Source organism: Gadus chalcogrammus, chromosome 14, assembly GCF_026213295.1.
Source record: "Gadus chalcogrammus isolate NIFS_2021 chromosome 14, NIFS_Gcha_1.0, whole genome shotgun sequence".
Lineage (NCBI taxonomy): Eukaryota > Metazoa > Chordata > Actinopteri > Gadiformes > Gadidae > Gadus > Gadus chalcogrammus.
This window is the reverse complement of record NC_079425.1, coordinates 8,934,443-8,954,775: the sequence shown is the minus strand read 5'-3', so window position 1 is coordinate 8,954,775 and position 20,333 is coordinate 8,934,443. Positions and strand designations below refer to the sequence as shown.

The 20,333-nt window shown below is 41.6% G+C and overlaps 2 protein-coding genes and 3 non-coding genes across 6 annotated transcripts; 1 reads left to right on the top strand and 4 right to left on the bottom strand.

The window, feature by feature from the left end:
* The first annotated feature begins 3,413 nt into the window (after window positions 1-3,413).
* Window positions 3,414-5,553, top strand: pole3 (polymerase (DNA directed), epsilon 3 (p17 subunit)). Its single transcript, XM_056607924.1, has 4 exons — window positions 3,414-4,135; window positions 4,268-4,353; window positions 4,698-4,816; window positions 4,934-5,553. The coding sequence occupies exons 1-4, from the start codon at window positions 4,070-4,072 to the stop codon at window positions 5,095-5,097; spliced, it is 435 nt and encodes a 144-aa protein (XP_056463899.1). The 5' UTR covers window positions 3,414-4,069; the 3' UTR covers window positions 5,098-5,553.
* A 1,618-nt stretch (window positions 5,554-7,171) lies between these two features.
* Window positions 7,172-9,679, bottom strand: rpl12 (ribosomal protein L12). 2 transcript variants are annotated; one of them, XM_056607921.1, is made up of 6 exons: window positions 9,519-9,679; window positions 8,706-8,779; window positions 8,358-8,456; window positions 8,106-8,187; window positions 7,661-7,747; window positions 7,172-7,319 (listed from the first exon to the last, which is right to left on the bottom strand). In XM_056607921.1, exons 1-6 carry the CDS (start codon window positions 9,553-9,555, stop codon window positions 7,201-7,203), a joined length of 498 nt encoding a protein of 165 aa, XP_056463896.1. In that variant the 5' UTR covers window positions 9,556-9,679; the 3' UTR covers window positions 7,172-7,200. The 2 variants fall into 2 exon arrangements, with proteins under 2 accessions (XP_056463896.1, XP_056463897.1); XM_056607922.1 differs by lacking the exon at window positions 9,519-9,679 and adding an exon at window positions 9,415-9,512.
* On the bottom strand, window positions 7,464-7,588 carry LOC130404107 (small nucleolar RNA SNORA65). Its single transcript, XR_008904184.1, has one exon. It is a non-coding gene; the product is annotated as a small nucleolar RNA SNORA65 (small nucleolar RNA).
* On the bottom strand, window positions 7,879-8,002 carry LOC130404108 (small nucleolar RNA SNORA65). Its single transcript, XR_008904185.1, has one exon. It is a non-coding gene; the product is annotated as a small nucleolar RNA SNORA65 (small nucleolar RNA).
* On the bottom strand, window positions 8,542-8,666 carry LOC130404101 (small nucleolar RNA SNORA65). The gene has a single exon (XR_008904179.1). It is a non-coding gene; the product is annotated as a small nucleolar RNA SNORA65 (small nucleolar RNA).
* Window positions 9,680-20,333: the final 10,654 nt, after the last annotated feature.

Sequence of the window (20,333 nt, the reverse complement as noted above, 5' to 3'; positions counted from 1 at the left end):
CCCAGCTATTGTGCCCTCCTCACCAGCTAGTAGGGCAAGTAGCTGTAGAATGGGACAGCTGTAGCTGTCACATTCTACAGCTCATCTTGGGGGGATCCACTATTCTTTTGGGGATATTCTCCCTCGATCAAGTCGTGGGTCAGTCCCAGGTTCTCCTCCCAGTAGATTGTCTTTGGAACACCTTCAAAGGGAGACACGCTTAACGCTTAACCATCTCAGCTGCAACCTTATGCTTTGTGGCAAAAAGACGAAGACAGAATCGTCGAACGACTGGTCAATTTCGGCTCAGCTCTCTTCAACGACACCCTCCCTTTCAGATACCACATCACTGCAGCCGCTGCTGCAAGCCATCCTTTTCTTGGAGAGAACCAAGGCCAGATGCTAATTTGCATGCCAACCACTTTACAATAGAGATCGCAACAAAGCAAAGAGGAAAACTTCCTCTGCGAACAACTGAGATGCCCTGACATGGGACATTATCCAAGCTATGGCTATTCCTTGATTTCAGGTCAATGAAGATAACTAGCAAGAGGGGAGACAAAGTACAGCCTTGCCGGAGTCCAACACTGAACCAGAATGCCAAGAATGCTGACCCAACTCTCACGCAGGATGTACAGGGACCGAATGGCTCGTATGATTGACCCTTGTGTCGCTTACTCCTGAAGTATGTCCCAGAGAATCTCTTGGGGATCTTCTGCAGATATATACAGACACATTGGTTAACTCCCAAGCACCTAGTCCTCTGTTTTACAGGTAGGAAGGAAAATAGATAGGAATAAGGTATAAGGACCAACATCTACTTTTAGAGAGATGAGCGCTTCAAGAGGAGGTGCTAAATTAAGCCACCTAACCCTAATATAACACTAATATATAGTCCAGGAATTACATATTTAAATCCTGACCACACAGAATTGTAATATTTACTTCCAAATATAGTTATCACAAAATTGTAGTTCTTTATAGTTTAAAAGTTATTGAATACAGTCTATGTTTGAAAGGGAGTTTTTAAACCACCAAAGGGCAACATGGTGAAATAATTTTATTCTTCAAAATTTTCCTCAACTGTTTCTTGTAATGCTCCACATAAAGCTGATTCAACAATTTTTTTAAACAGTGTTTTCATTTTAATCATTAAGTAAACTCCAATATATCTGTTGCACAATTGGTCGACCAGAGTCTGCAAACTAATAATGTTGATAGAGCAACATTTACTGCATTTTTGGTTGAGGGGTTGTCGGCGGCAATATGTGAAGACGATTAAAGGACTAGTGTGTAGATTTAACAGCATCTAGAGGTGAGGTCGACTACCCGATTGGTTGGAAGGAATAGAGCACAAACTTGTCTTCACAAAACTATATGAAGGGTGTCCGAGAGAAGGTTTAGCTTCTCAGACACTTATAGCATAACACCACAGTGTGTGTGTGTGTGTGTGTGTGTGTGTGTGTGTGTGTGTGTGTGTGTGTGTGTGTGTGTGTGTGTGTGTGTGTGTGTGTGTGTGTGTGTGTGTGTGTGTGTGTGTGTGTGCGTTTGATTTGAACACCGAGAGAGGCTTTAGCTGTTGGACACTTGTCGGTCACCGCAAAGGTGTGTGCGTATACATACATCATATACAACATTGCTAATTTGAACGGTACATATCAACTCTACAAAAAAAATGAGTACACAAATGTGTAGCCTAGCCACGGGGATAAAAAAAAACCTGTTCCCTTCCTTATAAGAATTCTAAACCCAAAACCCATTAATTTAATCTCATTGTGTTTGAACAGGGGGTTCCCTTAACCCTTCAATTTATAGTTTACTTTAAATTAGACTACTGTAGGTACACGGTGGTTAAACATGCTGTGCTCCATGAAAGAGGACACTCCCTATGTAGATATAAAGGGCTTATTCTAAGGAACTGGAAACAAAGATTGTTGTTTTCATGGGATTATACAATGATTAAAACATACTTATTATTAATATTTATGTATGTATATATACAATCTAATTGTACAGTTTAAGTTAGAATTGTGTGAGTTATGTAACACATCAAGGTAGTGCAGCCAGTACAATGTTGGAACAGGTGAATCTTGTGCAGGCTAATGACTTATTGGTGCGATGAGGATAATTCAAACCACTCCTGTCCCTGCTCTTTTGGTGGAAATGGGAGAGACTCCTCAAAGCTCAGACAAATTAAGTTAGATTTACATCATCTTACAAAATCCATACCCAGCCAGGAAAATAACCATTGTAGGAGCTGTGGGACTGGGGAGCAATTGGTAGTGCAATTGATTGTTTTATTCATAATCTAATAACTTGGCACAGGAATTGAGGTGAGGAAAGTAGGAGGGTTTCTCGTTGTGTGTACCACTGTGACTTTTTAGTACCAATGTTTATTTCTCGTTCATGCATTAAGGAAGGAAGGAAGGAAGGAAGGAAGGAAGGAAGGAAGGAAGGAAGGAAGGAAGGAAGGAAGGAAGGAAGGAGGGAGGGAAGGAAGGAAGGAAGGAAGGAAGGAAGGAAGGAAGGAAGGAAGGAGGGAAGGAAGGAAGGAAGGAAGGAAGGAAGGAAGGAAGGAAGGAAGGCAGAAGACTTCATAGGTCATGTAAAGGCTTTTGGTACATAATTATCTAACCATATATGTTCAGATCGTTCCATGGATCCACTGGGAAGGCAGGGTTCAGAATATCCAATTATAAAATTAGCACAAGGCAGAAATCTACCAGAGGGAGTGTCGGTATTCACAACAGATGAAATATCAGGGCACAAAAGGTGTTGGAATCTGTAAGACCTCACAAGGATATTTTCTGATTCAGCTTCACTGGTGGCTATAAAGGATGAGAGATCCCCAGCCAGGACTGACCTTGTCCAAGACATCATAATCAAGAACAAGCTGTAGTAGCTGGGATCAGGGTGAGAGACTGTATAAAGGTTCCAGCCCACGTTTGAAAGCAGAATAAGTCTGAATCTGAAAGACAAAAGGGATGCTGGCCTGCAACCAATTTACAGTAACAGTCCCCATAATGAGACTAGGCTTGAACAGACATGTTAAAATAAATAGAAGACTATACACTGTTATTTTGAAATCTTGAGAGTATGTAAAGAAAGGTTGTGATGTGCAAAAAAGCTCTAAGTGCTAAGATCGATGAGTGCTAAGATTGATACAAAACGTGAATTTACCTTAGGATCAGTGGAAAAATCAGTGGCAAATGCAGTCCTAATCTGAGAATGTTAAATCACTAAATGGGTGCAGTGCACTCTTGAAACTGTGGGAGGCAGTAGCCGCATACATGGATACCAACGACTGCAAGAAGTTAAAAGTTAAATGTCTAAAATGACCCTCCAAGATAGAAGGCGGGACACTTTCAGAATTCAAAAATTGATTAACAGATCTCCACCCTAACTGACTGAGCAACTTTGTGATGCGTTCTAGCGTAGCTTTGCTGTGGGGTGTTTGAGTGGGAGAGTTAAGGGCTGGCTAGCTTTTTTATTTTTAAATTGTAGAATATATGAGTAATAGGATGTGTTTTTATGGACACCATTATTTAAATCACTATCGATCAGCATTGACTACATATATGTTCAGTTCATTTTAAGATATGAGCGAGTTGAAATTTGGCTATCATAATATCTTATCTTGTTTGTTATTTCAATATAGAAGCACACAACACGATGAACGCATGAACATCACGACAAATAAGACGAAAGGAAATACGTACCAAATACAATTGGTGATAAGGAAACTACGTCAGAGGTCAGGGTTGAAAGTTGACAGAACCGACGCATGGTTGGTTCGCGGGAAACGTCCCATAACAAACCTTTGTATATTTCGGATATTTGTCTTGGTAGCGTTATTGAGAACCGTAACTTGGTCTCAACTTTCTTAACTCAACACAACAACAGGATTGTACTAGCTACGATGATAAAATAGTTCCTTTTTCATTTACGTTACATTTTTTGTCAACTATAATTCGAACGCTAACAATAGTTTTGCTACGTTAGCTGTCTGTCGCTAGCTTTGCAGTTGGAGCGAGTTCAAATTATCCATAAGCCACTTGCGTTGAACATTAATTATTGGGGGTGATCTGAAATGGCGGAAAGACCCGAGGACCTAAACCTTCCGAACGCTGTTATTACTCGCATTATTAAAGAGGCGGTGAGTTGATTCAACGTGGCCCTTACCCTACAACTGTCTATTGTTTATTTGTATCCTGCGTGCTTGACAATGTGGCGAAATAATTAGTAAAAATTTGTCCAGGTGAATTTAAACATGATGTATGCTCCGCAGCTACCGGATGGTGTTAATGTGTCCAAAGAAGCAAGAAGGGCAATATCGCAAGCGGCCAGTGTATTCGTTTTGTATGCAACTTCATGGTAGGTAAATGAATCAAAGTAAACGCTCCACAACACCAGCAGAACAAATCATCAAACGTAGTCCACTACAATGTAATTGTAATGTTTTATTTCATAGAGATTGAAAACTGTTGTAATTTCAATGTTCAAAGTATGTATTTTTTAGTCGTACTGTCAAATCTATTAATGATAGTCCAGGTTGATTGTTAGTAAATCTAGCACTTGTAAATCATCTCAAATGCAAGTGGTATGAGAAATTAAGTTTGTGAAAAAGTTGTATTTGTTTATTACCTAGCAATAACATGAAATGTCTTTTGAGGTTTTTATTTATATTGCTTTGTTGTCCCTCTTTGTGAACTTGGCAGCGCAAACAATTTTGCTATGAAAGCAAAAAGAAAAACTCTGAATGCAGCAGATGTGTTGGCTGCCATGGAGGAAATGGAGTTTGAACGGTTTTTGGAGCCTCTAAGGGAAGCATTGGAAGGTTTGTTTGTGTGAAACAATTATCAGTCTTCTGTATAATGCAAATTTGTCATGTTCGGCTGTTAAGATGCATGGTCACTTTGTACGGTATTTATAATTGTTTCTTCCTACTCGACAGTTTACAAAAAAGGGAAAAAGGAGGTGTCTGATCAGAAACGCAAAGAAAAAGAGAAGAAGGAGACGGATAATGATAAGAGTCGAGAGGAAGAGGATGATGAAGAGCGAATGGAGGAAGAGCCAGAGGCTGAAAATGATGCAGAGGAGGAGGAAGTGGAGAACTAAAGAATTTTCCAGTGGCTTATCCTACTTTTACTTAAGGAGCCATCACAAACAATGAAAATGCACTCTTATGATCCTTTTGGGGTTATGACTGATTGATGGGCAAAGTTTTTCAATTGATGTACTTGAACCAATGTATTTTTTCCATTGCATTCAAAAGCATCAACACATGCAAACCTGTCTTGATTGGTCACTGAAGGGTTCAGTTTCAGGACTAGGATCTCAGGTCTTTAGCCTAGTGCACGACTGTTGCTATGTGCAAGGCTGTTTTGCTATTGGGTCAGTTTTGTATGTCTAGAATATGTTCCAAATATAGTTGCTGGTTTCAATGATCAAATTGATACTGCTGTTTTTGTAAAATACATGGACATTGTCCTGATATTGTTAACATGTTACCAATTTGTTTTTTGGTCACATGGTCCAGTAACCTGGCTACATAGTTGAATGCCTTACTTGAAGGTCCTCAGCAATATGACTTAATAAATGTATAAACCTACCAGTTCAATTCCCCTCAGTCAACCATTGTTGTATGGGGTTAATGTTTAAGCAATCCCACTTTACCAGGAATTATGGATATTCCTGCATAGCAACCCATCACTAGCAAGTGATTCAGTCTAATCACCATTTAACTGTTACCAATGCTCAACTATTTTTATGTACCAATGTTAATGATTGACATGCTCCAGGTTCAAATGGATAAATGAAACGGTTCATTGCAGACAAGCGGAAGCTTCAATCCAAGCGAATTGCGAGTATTTGTTGTAACTAGTGCCGTTGGCAGTGTAGGTTGTATCCAGTGGGGGCTGGTGATCAAAAATGTTGGTGGGGCACAGTAATACTGAACTTAAAAAATTGACCAATAGACTTGATTTCCTGTATTCTGGTGCATTTTGGGGTTGGCCACTACCTATCTACCTATTCATTCCGATTCATAGCCTACATCCTGACTTGCAGGGCCTGGACAAGCTTACTGCATATACAGACCTACTTTATGGCCATTCCACCAGCCTTTGCTATTTGACCCATTGTTATTCTGATATTGAGACAAATCATGATCAGTCCTATAGCGTCCAATATTTGTGAGTCAATGTCTACTTCAAATGCACTTAAATATGGGAAAGTTGCTTCATTTTGTATATATTCTATAGGCCGAAAGACTAAAATATGTAACTTAATTGCTCCTTTTAAATATAACATTGCTTGGAGTCCCATTCCTCCACTGAAAAGGGTGGAAAGGGCTTACAACTCTGCTAGTTAGCGAAAAGTTTTGTTACGCGAAAGCCGCTGAATTGTCCAATCATGTGATAAAATAGAAAAGCGATACCATTGGCCTGGGGCGCACACTGGTGCGACCCAACTGCGAATTTTCTTGCGCTAATGAAAAGCAGTCTGCTTGATACAGCAAAAGGTTAGCGGGATGGAAGGCATTTATTTCGAATGACCAATAACTAGCCCAGCCCAAATCATTGACGTTCGGACGCATTTAAATGGTTGCTGGTAGTGACAAATATCACACAATTAAACGAAAAACGCTGTATTGTTGATTTATTCCGTATAAATAGTTTAGAATAGTTGGAAGATATAATCAAGTGAATATTTCACGGAGGGGCGGCGCACTAGCGCCCTCTATTGTCCCACCGCCACTGGTCGTTTCAGCGATTCTAGGCCGTAACATTGCATTTTACTCAAGATCCGCTAGATGCCCGCTCTATAAGCAGTAGCACGTACCGCTGACCTAGAGTATTCTAACCAATCACCAACAAGGGGTGGGTGTTTTGGGGGCATACGCGACGTTCATAATTTATGCACGATCGACGGCGGGGCAAGGTGGCTGATTGGGATCTCGCTTCATTAACAGTGACGTCAGCAAACAGCGCTGATACAACATTCCAACAATCGCTGTTGTGAAGATTCTTCACAACTCTTCCGAGTGGGATGGCTTCCATCACCAATTTTACATTAACAATTTAAGAACCATGAGTAAAACATTCCTGGTTAGGACTAACTGATACAAGTACATAACTCGCATGCAAAACCAAACAGTGATATACACCATAAAAAGACCAGAGGAAACAAGTTAAATTTAGTCAATTTTATTGTCAAGCATTACTCTGCTGGGCATTCAACCTTTCCACTGTTGATGTCATCAATGACATCATGGGGGAGCCGTCCATCGATGGTGCAGCCTACTGACTGAGAGGTACCCAGGATTTCCTTGATGGTTCCTTTAGAAAAAGGAGATGGATATTATGTAACCAATGTTTTAAAGAAAAACCTACCAGCTTCAAGTAGGCTAGCGAGCATATATATACACACATACACATACACATATATATAAAAGATTAATTTCTAATTTCAGGTCATTGGGAAATTGTTTCAGATCTTTCGGCACAGGGATTCCCACTATACTGGGTAGCCCTGCTTCCTAGAGCTGGGTCAATCTCAGCCTCCACTGGACTATACACAGTCACTAACAGACAGGCAGAGTGGCGGGAGGCTATCCTGCAAAGGGTACAAATGGTTGTATAACGAATTTCCCCAGTACAATTAGTTACATATAACTTACCAGAGAGTTCCCTGGCAATAGAGCGATGCCTCATAACACGAGCGATACCAACGATCTCATCAAACGTCACGGACCCACTGTGCTTGACTAGAAACAAAAACAAGCAAAGATTAAAAACATATTCTACACCGCAATGGTTACGCACACAATACTAAATCTCCTTCAACATAAAGAAAGTGAGTTTAGGAAAAATACAAATTTGCAGCAAATTAAGCTTTTATTGTACCAGGCCTTTCGGCACAGGATTGCCCACTTTTCTGGGTAGCCTGCTTCCTAGAGCTGAGTCTCTCTTAGCCTCCACTGGACTATACACAGTCACTAACAGACGGGCAGAGTGGCGGGAGGCTGCATGTTTTACCCATCAAATGAGTATCTTCATGACCAGAGCAGCTAATCGCATTATCAGTCGGCCGGAGTCATGTCACTACATTTTGCTTAGACTTACTGTTCTTGACCTTCTTCCGGTCACGTGGGGGCTCCTTAAGAGCCTTGATGATCAGGGCAGATGCAGAGGGAACAACCTCAACCTAGATGGAGAAGTCGATGGAAAATTTTAAACACACCATAAATAGGCAACAAATTTACCATACCACATTTCAAACATTTATTTTCTTCAATGGATTTCAGGGCCTAGAAGCCGTGGACTTTGGTAGATTGAGGCGGCAGGCAGAGTGAACAAGCCGTTAAGACTACATACCACAGCCTGTCTGTTCTGGATGGTCAGCTTCACGGTGATTCTGAGGCCCTTCCAGTCTCCAGTGGCCTTGGCGATGTCATCACCAACTTTCTTGGGAGACTGAAGAAATTGGAAAAAAACAACGAATTAGCGTCATTGAGAGATAAAAGCAATTTAAAGAAACATGTTCAACGGCCGTTGTCAAACATGTACCAGATCTTTCGGCACAGGGATTCCCACTATACTGGGTAGCCCTGCTTCCTAGAGCTGGGTCAATCTCAGCCTCCACTGGACTATACACAGTCACTAACAGACAGGCAGAGTGGCGGGAGGCTTAAAAAAAACAAAACATTGTAGACAGAAACTTACCAGACCCAGAGGTCCAATTTTGGGAGCAAGTGCTGAGGTGGCACCAACTTCTCCACCAGTACATCTCATGTACACTGAAAATTAGAAGCAGACACGATGAAAACGTTATTTGACACAACTAGCAAGGCTAAAGCCAACCTCACTCAAATAATTCTGGCTTTCACAAACAGCATTATTTGAACCATAAAAACTCACAATGTGCCAGCCACGTGTAGACTCATCAATTCAGCATTTCACTCATTCAGAAAATGCACCGGCCTTCAATGAACATTCAATAATGCCAACGTCAATTAAGAATCCCACCGAGCTTGCTTAAATCAATAAATGAAGGCCCACACAATTGCTTAAATTCCATACATGAAAAGAAATACAAAACATTGTCCCTGCATTTAAATAGTGTAAGAATGTGCAAGCAATGCTGAGTAGAATGACAACTCATTTCAAACCAGTCTTGCTTCGTAGAGTGAACGTTACGGATTAGATACTCGGTTGGGTTCAAAATATTAGTACAACAAGCACAGCATTCAAATTCTATATACTAGCTAGCGAATGACGTCATGAGGCTAACCTAGCACACGTGGTGCTGCAGTAAATCCATACGGCCTTCTCAAAGACCGGAATCACGAACGAACACTGTACAACATTATACAAACCAAACAATTTCAATCGTTGGTACCGCATGTGAAGAGCCTGGGTTCCCTATATTTACCATTTTCTGTGTCCACCTCATAGACGAGGAGACAGAGCCGAACCGGACGGACATTGGCTCCATCTTGACTCTGAAACAGTTTATATCAGAGACTTTACACATACCAACTTTAATTTCGCTGGGGTCGAATTTGGGAGGCATGATGCTGATCTGGTAGTAGTGCTCTGTTCAGCTTGGTTGGTGATGGTGTCGGATGAACCCAGATTCGGGACGACCGATTACTGTTGCACCTTCACCGCTAAGGGGACAAAGGAAAAGAGACCGTTAACCAGGGACGTCTGTATTTATACTAGCTATGAAGATTAACGCGAGAGTTGGTTAGGAGCTCTCGTTTTACGTCTTCTTCGTCGTCTCCTTTGGCTGCTTCAAAAAGAAAACTGTCTCATTACTGCCACCACCTGTATACCATCTATAGAAACTGTAAAACCGAATTGAAGCACTCATCCACCAATGGTTGGCTAAATATGCATTTTAAAGTCATTTGTACCCCTTCTAAGTGCTTCTTTTGATGTAGCGCTCTGTTCTATATTTTGAACATTTCAACAATATTTGTTATACTGTTTAAACTAGGTAGTATTTTAACCATTTCAGTTATTTAACATCGTCACTACCAAACTTATGGTGAGTTGCATCACAGTTGAATAATTTTGTATAGGCTACACCTGAAACTGGTGTGTGCACCACCTCTAAGCTCTTTACAACCGTTGTGTATTCTTCAGAAGCGAGTCATTAGAATAATCCATAATGTAATTTATCATGAACATACTAATCAACTATTCATACAGTCCAAAACTCTCAAATTCCTGATCTGGTTGAATTCAAAACTGCCCAAACAATCTTCAAAGCCAGAAATGATATGCTACCAAAAAACATACAGGCAATGTTTTCTGAAAGGGAGGGACGTTATAAGTTAAGGGGACAGCTGAACTTCAAGGTCCACCACACACGCACAACGAAAAATAGCTTTTGTATCAGCATCTACGGAGTTAAATTGTGGAATAAGTTAAGTGTGGAAGTACAGAAAAGCCAAAGCATAAGACAGTTCAAAAATAAATATAAAGACATCATCTTCACAAATTACAGACAATTAGAAAAGCCTCTGTAACATTGACGTATGTAGACTGTTGTAATATACATGGTATTTGTATTTATATTTGTAATATCTATATATAGTAACTTATAATATACATGTATAGGTATGGTAGGACATGTTGGTGACATCTATCCAAGCTAAATTGATCTATTAAGGGGTAGGACTAGATACGTTTTTTTACTTCCTCCTACCCCCTTATGAGCATGTAGAAAGTTTTTTTTTTTAATTTGACTTCTTTTGTGTTTTTTTTTTTGTTGTCTCTTTTATTTTTTATTTAATCTATTAATAATCAAATGATAATCATTAATTGATTAATAATCATGTTTTTTATTGCTTGCATGTTCGAAATAAAGACAATCAATCAATCAATCTATCAATGTAAATACAAAAAATAAAAAATAAAGAAAACAATCTGGTTGTCACATTAAACAATCCAATCAGTTAAGCCAATTGCTCGGAGCAAGGTACGTTTTATTACTCTGTTTTCTGGGAATAATTGACGCAAGCAGAAACCAGAAAACAAGCCGTTTTTTCGTTTTTTCGTTTTGACAAGAAAACGAAAATCTAAATTTCAGTTTGTTTATTCGTTTTTTGGTTCTTACTGAGCGAAACGAATTTACCACTCAATATCTGGTTTCCGCCGGTGGGCGGGTCCTCTTATTGGCTAGCGTGCTTCATTGCCCTGTGCGCTTCATAATAAAAGTTCTTCCGTTTGATAATGTAGACAGAAATATTACTGAGGACCACACCACCCACAGTCAAGACTGACACGGCTTCAAATAACAATAATAGTATTCATAATCATTTGAAAATGAGAACTTATGAAGTTATGATGACTTCAGTGCAGTTGATGTTTATCCACAGTTAAAGGCCCACTATGCAACTTCGGGAATTTCTTCGCTGTTTTCTTGGTTTTGGCACGCACATTTCTCTACACAGCGCCCCCTACAGCTTCGTAGTAGATATTTCACAACACTGTCGTAACAACTCGTTGACGACCCTTCCCCATGCACTTCTACGCGAGCCATGTGCATTTGTTTTCAAAGAAGCCGGCGAATGCGTGGAGCCATGTCCGAAGTAAATGTTCATAAAGTGTAGGCAAGGTTATACATTTTTAAAATGGTGTATTTGTATTGCAATAAACATAAATCAGCGTGGAGCTTGACCCGACGTCACTGGCAGAGAGTAGTGACCCTTGCACAGAAGCATACGGCCGACATCTTTCTTTATTCTGGGTGGAAATAGTAACATAGTTACGCCATTAAATGCGTTTATGGAAACATTTTTAGCGAGAAATTTGCATTTTACTTTCATAATGTTCGCTCGGTGAATGTGAAGGATGTTTGGTTTGATAGTTATGACGAAGAGTGAACGCTCCGTTCACTTGCATGGACAGAGTCTCTGGTTGCTAAGCAACCTCAACGTCTTTGCGGACTATTTCTCTGCTGATCAACACTACGAATGCTGGAAACACACCATGTGAAGTTATTTAACCCGATTATCGTTATTTATGAGTCCTTAGCCCAAGTGAAGGAGTTCAAGTACCTCGGGGTCTTGTTCGCGAGTGAGGGTACTATGGAGCGTGAGATTGGCCGGAGAATCGGAGCAGCGGGGGCGGTATTGCGTTCGCTTTACCGCACCGTTGTTACGAAAAGAGAGCTGAGCCGCAAGGCAAAGCTCTCGTTCTACCGGTCGATCTTCGTTCCTATCCTCACCTATGGTCATGAGGGTTGGGTGATGGCCGAAAGGACGAGATCGCAGGTACAAGCGGCCGAGATGAGTTTTCTCAGAAGGGTGGCTGGCGTCTCGCAATAGGGTGAGAAGCTCAGTCATCCGTGAGGAACTCGGATTAGAGCCGCTGCTCCTTTACTTAGAAATGAGTCAGCTGAGGTGGTTCGGGCATCTGGCAAGGATGCCCACTGGGCGCCTCCATTGGGAGGTGTTTCAGGCACGTCCAGTGGGGAGGAGACCTCGGGGAAGACCCAGGACTAGGTGGAGAGATTATATCTCAACACTGGCCTGGGAATGCCTCGGGATCCCCCCGTCAGAGCTGGTCAATGTGGCCCGGGAAAGGGAAGTCTGGAGCCCCCTGCTTGAGCTGCTCCCCCCGCGACCCGACCCCGGAAAACGGATGACGATGAGATGAGATCGTTATTTATATCCGAGATTATTTAATCTAACCCGATCTAAACTCTATCACGCACCCAAACACGGCGGCGTTTGGGTTTCCTACCTCGGACTCTAGCGCAGCCACAGGCGCGTTGGGCGCGTTGAACCATTTTTGTGACACACAATGATCAAGCGTCAGGTTAGGCGCGTTACTCGCGTTATCCAACGCGAGTAACGCGGTTGGTGTGGCCGTACCATTAGTCGATTGATCCATGATGAATGCAACAATTGCCTCGCAACTGGCTGTTTATATCTAGCCGGTGCCATGTTTGGGTGTGTGTCTGTGCCGTAAAGCATTTTCGAAACTACAATCTGACTACATTTTCGGGGATACTTCCGCCGCGACACATCCGGGTGCGCTCGGTCCGAACACATCAAGTTGCATATGCGCTTTTTCACTGTAGAGGCCACATGGGAAAATGACACACCCACCAATCGACCCAGAAATGGATGCAGAACCATCAGCACAACTCTCAACCTGCATACTTAATGTAATTTTGGCTAAAAAAGTTGCATAGTGTGCCTTTAATACATGCAGAGTAGACCTGAGGGCTTTACTACGACATGATTGTCCGGCTCTGAACTATGCGCTCTGTGCGCGTTCACATCAAAGGAGCTGCGATCGCGGGCTGCTGATTTCCTCACAGCCTGAGAGCAATGAGGAATACAAGTGATTACAACACATTTCTGACAGCTGAACATTGCGCAGGGCTCTCCGTGAGACGCACGCAATTCAACCCATTCACACGCCACACAACTTGCGCCGCTATTTAACAGTGGAAGGGTAGGAATCAAATGCGTCCGGGTGAAATTTCAAAATCGTCCGGGATTTTATTAAAGCCTCAATACATGTTCACATTTAATTTGCGTTGCGTTCCTCTGGGTCTGTCACAAACTAGTTGGGCTACGCCCTCCCCTACTCAGTTCTGTTCGCTTTGCATTGGTGGAAGTGAGTAGGGGGAGTGGTTAAGTAAAGCCTTCAGATTGGACGGTTTGACTTTAGAGTTACCGCCATGTTTTGTATTATTTTTTTACCATTATTGTTTTATAGGGACAAACATTAACACATTTTTCCATTCTCCTGCAGGGGATTGATAAAGTTCTATCTATGTAACAGAAGGAAACACTTACTCATACTCCATCAAATATTCATACTCATACTTTGCACACTTTACCACAGCATTGGCCTACTGAATGCCACAGATATATTTTTAAGCATTGGACTGAATGCCACATAAATATAATGTATGTTTTGCACGTTTGCAACGTTTTAAAGTTCAGGGAAAAGTATATGCCTCTACTCAGGGCCGTCGATAAGGGGTGAAAGGTGATGACGATTCAGGGGGCCCACAGCCCAGGGGGGCCCCACAAAAAAAAAAAAAAATTTTTTTTTTCTTATTCTAAATTATTATTATATCACCAGCCCATAGTACTTCCATAGTACACCCCTTCTCCCCCGTGAACAATGTGCTCCTTCCACCCCCCCGTCAACAATTCAGCGCAGGGGGGCCCATCAGTAAATCTTGTCTAGGGGCCCAGGAATTGTAGCAACGGCCCTGCCTCTACTGGTGTTGCTTAGGCCAATATCCTTTAAAGGGCCAATAATGCCTATCATACATTAGTCACCATGTCTGTGGACAAATTTGTAATATATCCCCCCCCCCCCCCCCCCCCCCCCCCCGCCGACAAAATCTCACTCTGAACTCAGTTCAAAAATGGAGAACCCTGCATTGCGCATCTGTTGACCTTTATCCATTTACAGTAATCAGATAATTTTTTCTTGCTGGAAGATATTTTATATTGTTTTCATATTATTATTTACTGACAGTGATTACAGAATGCGAGTGTGTGTTATATTGAAAGCGAGGCTGGGTGTGCCTATGAATATAGGCTACAGTGAGTTTTTTAAGGTGCTGTACAAGCAAATCATATTGACTACTCTGTACAGTGACAAAGAGTGTACAGTAACCTACTTCATTCAATATTGAATAGGCTACTGTAGCCTACACTATGTACAAATGGTTTTGCTCTTTGCTCATGGCAGTTGTACAAGCAAAACATATTGACTACTCTGTACAGTGACAAAGAGTGTACAGTAACCTACTTCATTCAATATTGATTAGGCTTAGCCTACACTATGTACAAATGGTTTTGCTCTTTGCTCATGGCATAATGTACATCTACTGTAGCCTACACTATGTACAAATAGTTTTGCTCTTTGCTCATGGCAGTTGTGGCAGTCATTTTAACATGTCAGCAGGCAAGCTTCACTCATTCCAGGATGTATTATGCTTTGTCATATAGCCTACTTGGAACGTGTTTTGAAATGGATCTATAGTAGCCTATAGAAATTTGCCAGCTGGAATACAAAGCAAACTCTCCTTCAAATGCACATTCATGGAAGTCTTGTATTGTCATCCCCAAATAATGCTGCAATGTAATAATATACATCTTTAAATGCACAATAATGAGTCATTATTTTTATTATGACTTATCAAAGGTTTTTATTGGCTCCCAGAAGCGTTAGATCGACCACAGAGGCAAACATGTATTTCAGGAAGAATTACTATTACTATAGAGACATATTTGTTTACAGAGCTCCGATTTTGAATAAATGCAAAGAGCCATCTGTTTCGGCTTTCTTGCGTCCAACTTTTACAGAAATGTTTTACCAAAGCAGTTTGAAGTTTTAGAATTGTACCTAATTATCCACCCTTAGGGAGTAATTTAGTTGTATAGGCCTACTACAATCGCTTAATAAACCAATTTGGCAAACACTAAACAATCCATCTCATGGATATGGTTGTGATATCTGGATAAATTTGCCCTGTCCATCGAGACATATTTTCTACAAATGGGTGTAGCGTTGTCAGGGGCGCATAAGCCACCTAGCTGCCACCCTCCACCTAGCTGGCTTTACTGGGCTCCTCCAAATCCAGCAGACAGGCTGTAGAAATTGAAACCAGTTTATTGCTGAGTTTTTGTCAATGGGGCATAGAGCAGGTGTGGGAATGGCTGGTTTAACCTATGCACATCGATAACTCATTGCACAGGTGTGCAGTCTCAATAGGTGTTCAGCCCCACCTAGCCGAAGGGTCCCTACAGAGCCCTACTGCTCATCCAGTGAGCAAACTTACTTCCAAAGCTAGAGCTAAACCAAGTTCACTCACACTACACTGTTGCTTCGCACTTTGCACTGGCTATCATTGAATGCTTGAATCCGAATCAGGTCATGGGTACTTGCCTGCCATGCTGCAAATGTCTCAGGCCGATCCTACAGGACATGTGCAAGTCACCCTATGACTGCCAAACAGCTTGTTAGTCCCTCAGTACGAGACCTGGGTTCACAATGGCGGAACGAGCTCCTCACTGACATCAGGACAGCTGAAACCCAGCTCCATCGCACACTAAAAATCGGTTCAGGCTGCCTTTACGCCCGTGAATATAAGCAAAAAATGTAGCACTAAATGCAGTTTTCAATTTCTATAGGACTGGAGAGACAGGACTGGAGTTGGGTTACTAATGACAAGGTTTATTTGGAGCAGACCAGGGGTGAGGCAGGGGTCAGGTTGGAGAGTGGGGAGCTTCAGGCTGGAAGAAATGAAGCAGGCAGGCTGGAGGCGTTGATCCACAAAAACACTGGCAAAAGGAAACAAAGGCCAGATACATGATTTCAACAGGAGAATAACAACTAGGAAGTGTTAGAAAATACTTGAGCCGGTTACAAAAAACTATCGCTGAAGTACGATCTGGTGATGATGACTGCAGGGAAACCCGGTGTATTTGAAGGGGAGTTGATGAGCTGATGCAGGCCAGATGTGAACAGTTGAGGTGTGGTAGGCGCAGCACAGAGGTAGACAGGGGGTGTGGCAGACACAGGGGGAGACCACACACAAATTTTTCCCTCGGCTGGGTACCCCAATGTGATCGTTACCGGATCGTTTTGTGGTTAGGTGTGTTATAGCAAGAAACATGACCAATATGACCTTGAAATATATGTCTTCCATAATAGGCCACACGTTTAACATATACGTTTAAAAAACGTAAAAATATAACACTAAGAGTTTGGTAGCCTGGTTACTCCTTCCTCATTCCTGAGCAAGGGGTTGCGTTTCATTCAAAGAGTTGCATGTGTAATTGAAATTCCATTCTCCGCTCTGCCCATCCTCCATCGTAATGTGTGTGTGTGTGTGTGTGGGTGTGTGTGTGGGTGTGTGTGTGTTTTCTTCTCTTTTTTGTGCCATTGACCTGGATATTAAAGAAACTTCATTATGTAAGCTTAGTGGCGTGTTCCTCACTCCCGACTTCCCCTCTGACAACAAACAATAAGCATTTGATTATATACCATGCATTTTACAAGTTCCGTTATGTCCTATCCTGTGCCCATTTGTTGTAATCTTCCTTTACACTCATTGCCTGCTTTGGTCTGATTGCCTTACGTATTGTTTATATTGTTGATGGTTTCAAGGGAGTCCAATCCCTGCCAGGATTAGCCAAAGTTGTTTTCCTCTTGGGCTTGATTGAAGAGGAAATCAATTACAACAATTTAACCACTTAAAAAATGTCATCATCTCACATTTTCAGTTTCCAGTTTCCAGCTAAAAAGTATGGAAGATTAATCAACTCCCTCTGGCTGGTTTAACATTTCAATTACGCAAATCAATAGCCCAACTAATTAAATCACGCAGATTTAATTAGTTGGGATATATTGTATATTGACCACAAGCATACAATGGCAATAATATCTCCCAAAACAGCAATGTTCATAACAACACTATGAAGCGTTTGGAGAGGGTAGGCATTGATATTTTCTCTCCACCAAATGTAAACTGAGAACAGAGCTCAGGGGCTGGCCGGTATTAGGTGTAAAATGAACCCTGGCACATATAATTTGAGAACACCCTGCGTGATCGAGTGACAGCATCCTAGCAAACATGCTCTCTGTCCGGGCACAGGAAACAGGACACAGAGAGGTTTACATTTACATGTAGTGCCTTTGGAAGATGCTTTTATGCAAAGTAACCTAAAACCATTATTTTCTTTACACACACTGTACGCGGTGTCAACCTTGACCAAACAAAGACAGAGCCAGCTCATCGGGAGCAGGCGGGCGACTTGCCCAGAGACAACTCGACCCAGCTAGGAGGAGCCAAGTATCGAACAAGCAACCTTCAACTTACAAGTTCAATCGCTCTACCCCCTGAGCTACTGCATGCCTCTGAGGGGTGTGCATTTAGGGAAAAGTGACGTCACAAACAAGTCCTGAATGCTTAATGAAGCGAAAGCTACCATGCATGACACCTGTGTTTATCAATGTACTTAAATCATTCAAATATTATTAACATTGAAATGTTACTTTATTATAACTGTTCAATTCATCCTATTGTCACTCATCAAACTCTACTACTGTTTTCCTAAACAACAATGTTTTCAGACAAAATATGTATATATACATTATACAAAACATGGCTGGGCACCAATACTAAAACATGCCCAGGACAGGACAGGGAAGCTCAGGGGCTGAGTGTGTACCAAGTGGCAGTGGGTGAAGTGATTAATCAGTCGTTCTGGAGAGTAGCTCCCATGGCAATGGCTTCCAATTAAATGAGCAGGGACAATTTTCAAGAGTCAGTGATTCCAGTGATGCATGATAACCTCCAATGTTGTCAGTGTAATTGGGGCAAAGGATGCTGCAAAACAGCCTAAGCAACAACGTCTTGTATGAATGTTGCACCTAAATGTTAGCTAAACAAGTGTACTACCAGATAGCAAACCATGAAACATGTATCTCTTTAAGGAGATTAACATTGCAGTCTGGGATAATAATAATAAAGAGATAGAAGCTTTGTTTCTGATCAGATAATCCCTCAATGTTTGGATGTTTCCTCCAATTCTAATCCCGGGTCCAGATTAACATTACTGATTTATGAGACAACTGGGTTTATGTGTCTATACTTAAAAAGAAAGGTCAATAACCCTAAGGCTTTACCAAAATCCTATATTCCAATGTTTCAAGAATACACACAGGTATTGAAGGACTGGAGGGGGTACTAGGAAGAACTCAGAATCTATACCACCTGAATAGAATTATGTATTTCTGAATACTTAATAAATGTTCCTAATGAAAGACAACACCCATTAGTGAGGCACAACTCCACTTGTTCTCCGACTATCCACACCAAGAGTTTAATGTTAATGTTTATTAAAAAACATGCAAATGGACTTACATTTCCTGCCCCAAAATGTTTTGTGCTGGTAAAGGGTCACGTGTCTGCAACAACAAGGGTGTACATTAGTAAAATATTTTGAGAACAATATGTAACCAACAATGTGGAGTAGGGAAGTCAAGAGAGAGATTCAAATGTTTTCCTCTCTTGTGGAAAAAGTACATTTAATCGCCAGGCTTGCAGTCTGACATAATATGATTTGTATTCTTACTCAAATAATCCCTCTGTATTTGGATATCTATTTCCTCATTAAATGCTGTGGTTTTGGTGTATTAGAACAAAGGCTTATAGGCCATGTGTCTTCTATAGCAGGAGTGAGAGAGAGAGAGAGAGAGAGAGAGAGAGAGAGAGAGAGAGAGAGAGAGAGAGAGAGAGAGAGAGAGCGAGAGAGCGAGGGGGGGGTGGGGGGGGGGGGGGGGGGGGGAGGGAGTGGGAGAGGGGGGGAGAGAGAGAGAGAGAGAGAGAGAGAGGGGGGGTGGGGAGGGAGTGGGAGAGGGGGGGGAGAGAGAGAGAGAGAGAGAGAGAGAGAGAGAGAGAGAGAGAGAGAGACAGAGAGAGAGAGAGAGAGAGAGAGAGAGAGACAGAGAGAGAGGGGGGGAGGGAGAGGGGGGGAGAGAGAGAGAGAGAGAGAGAGAGAGAGAGAGAGAGAGAGAGAGAGAGAGAGAGAGAGAGAGAGAGAGAGAGGAGGATCATCCCACCAACCAGATGAATATATTTCAGCAGCGTTTCTCAGGACGTTAGAAAACCTAATCGTTTTTTAGGTTACACATCGTTGGGACTTTAACACGAAACAACGGTAGCTGCACTTAAAGACCCGATTAACATTGAACTATTTGAACCCCGGACTGCTTTCAACGAATAATCGGGGGTGCAGCTGATTTTGTTTTGATGCTGTGGAGCGACTCGGTGCGAACTTCAGGTTCACCTTCAAGCATCAAGTTGCCACGATACGAATAAAGCTGCTTCTGGTTTCAGGGTTGTTTTTCAGTTTTAGGTAATCGACGCAATGTTATTCTCTAGCTTCTGTTTTTATTTCTAATTTTTAATACGATATATAGATTTTCTTTTTCAGCGATTGGAAATCGTGTTATGTAGGCCTATGGATTGTTATTATGCTACCAGTAAGGGATTAATACCACACACTGGGCCTATATAAGGTAAGTGGATACTCAAAACAATTCCTTATTTCTATTTAGAATCGATTTGGCATCGAATTACTCGTGCCAATTTAGAAGCGAAAGCCATTCAATTTCTGAAGTCAATAGGAAGGAGATCTGTTTAGACCTTAATTAGCATAGTGAATAATAAATATATGACAATTAAAATTGTATTTTAATTACTGCATAAACATGGCTGCATATGTCATAGCTTGACTGATTATGCAATGCCTAACATAACTGACCTAAGGTCTACTTCTCAAACCAGGAGAA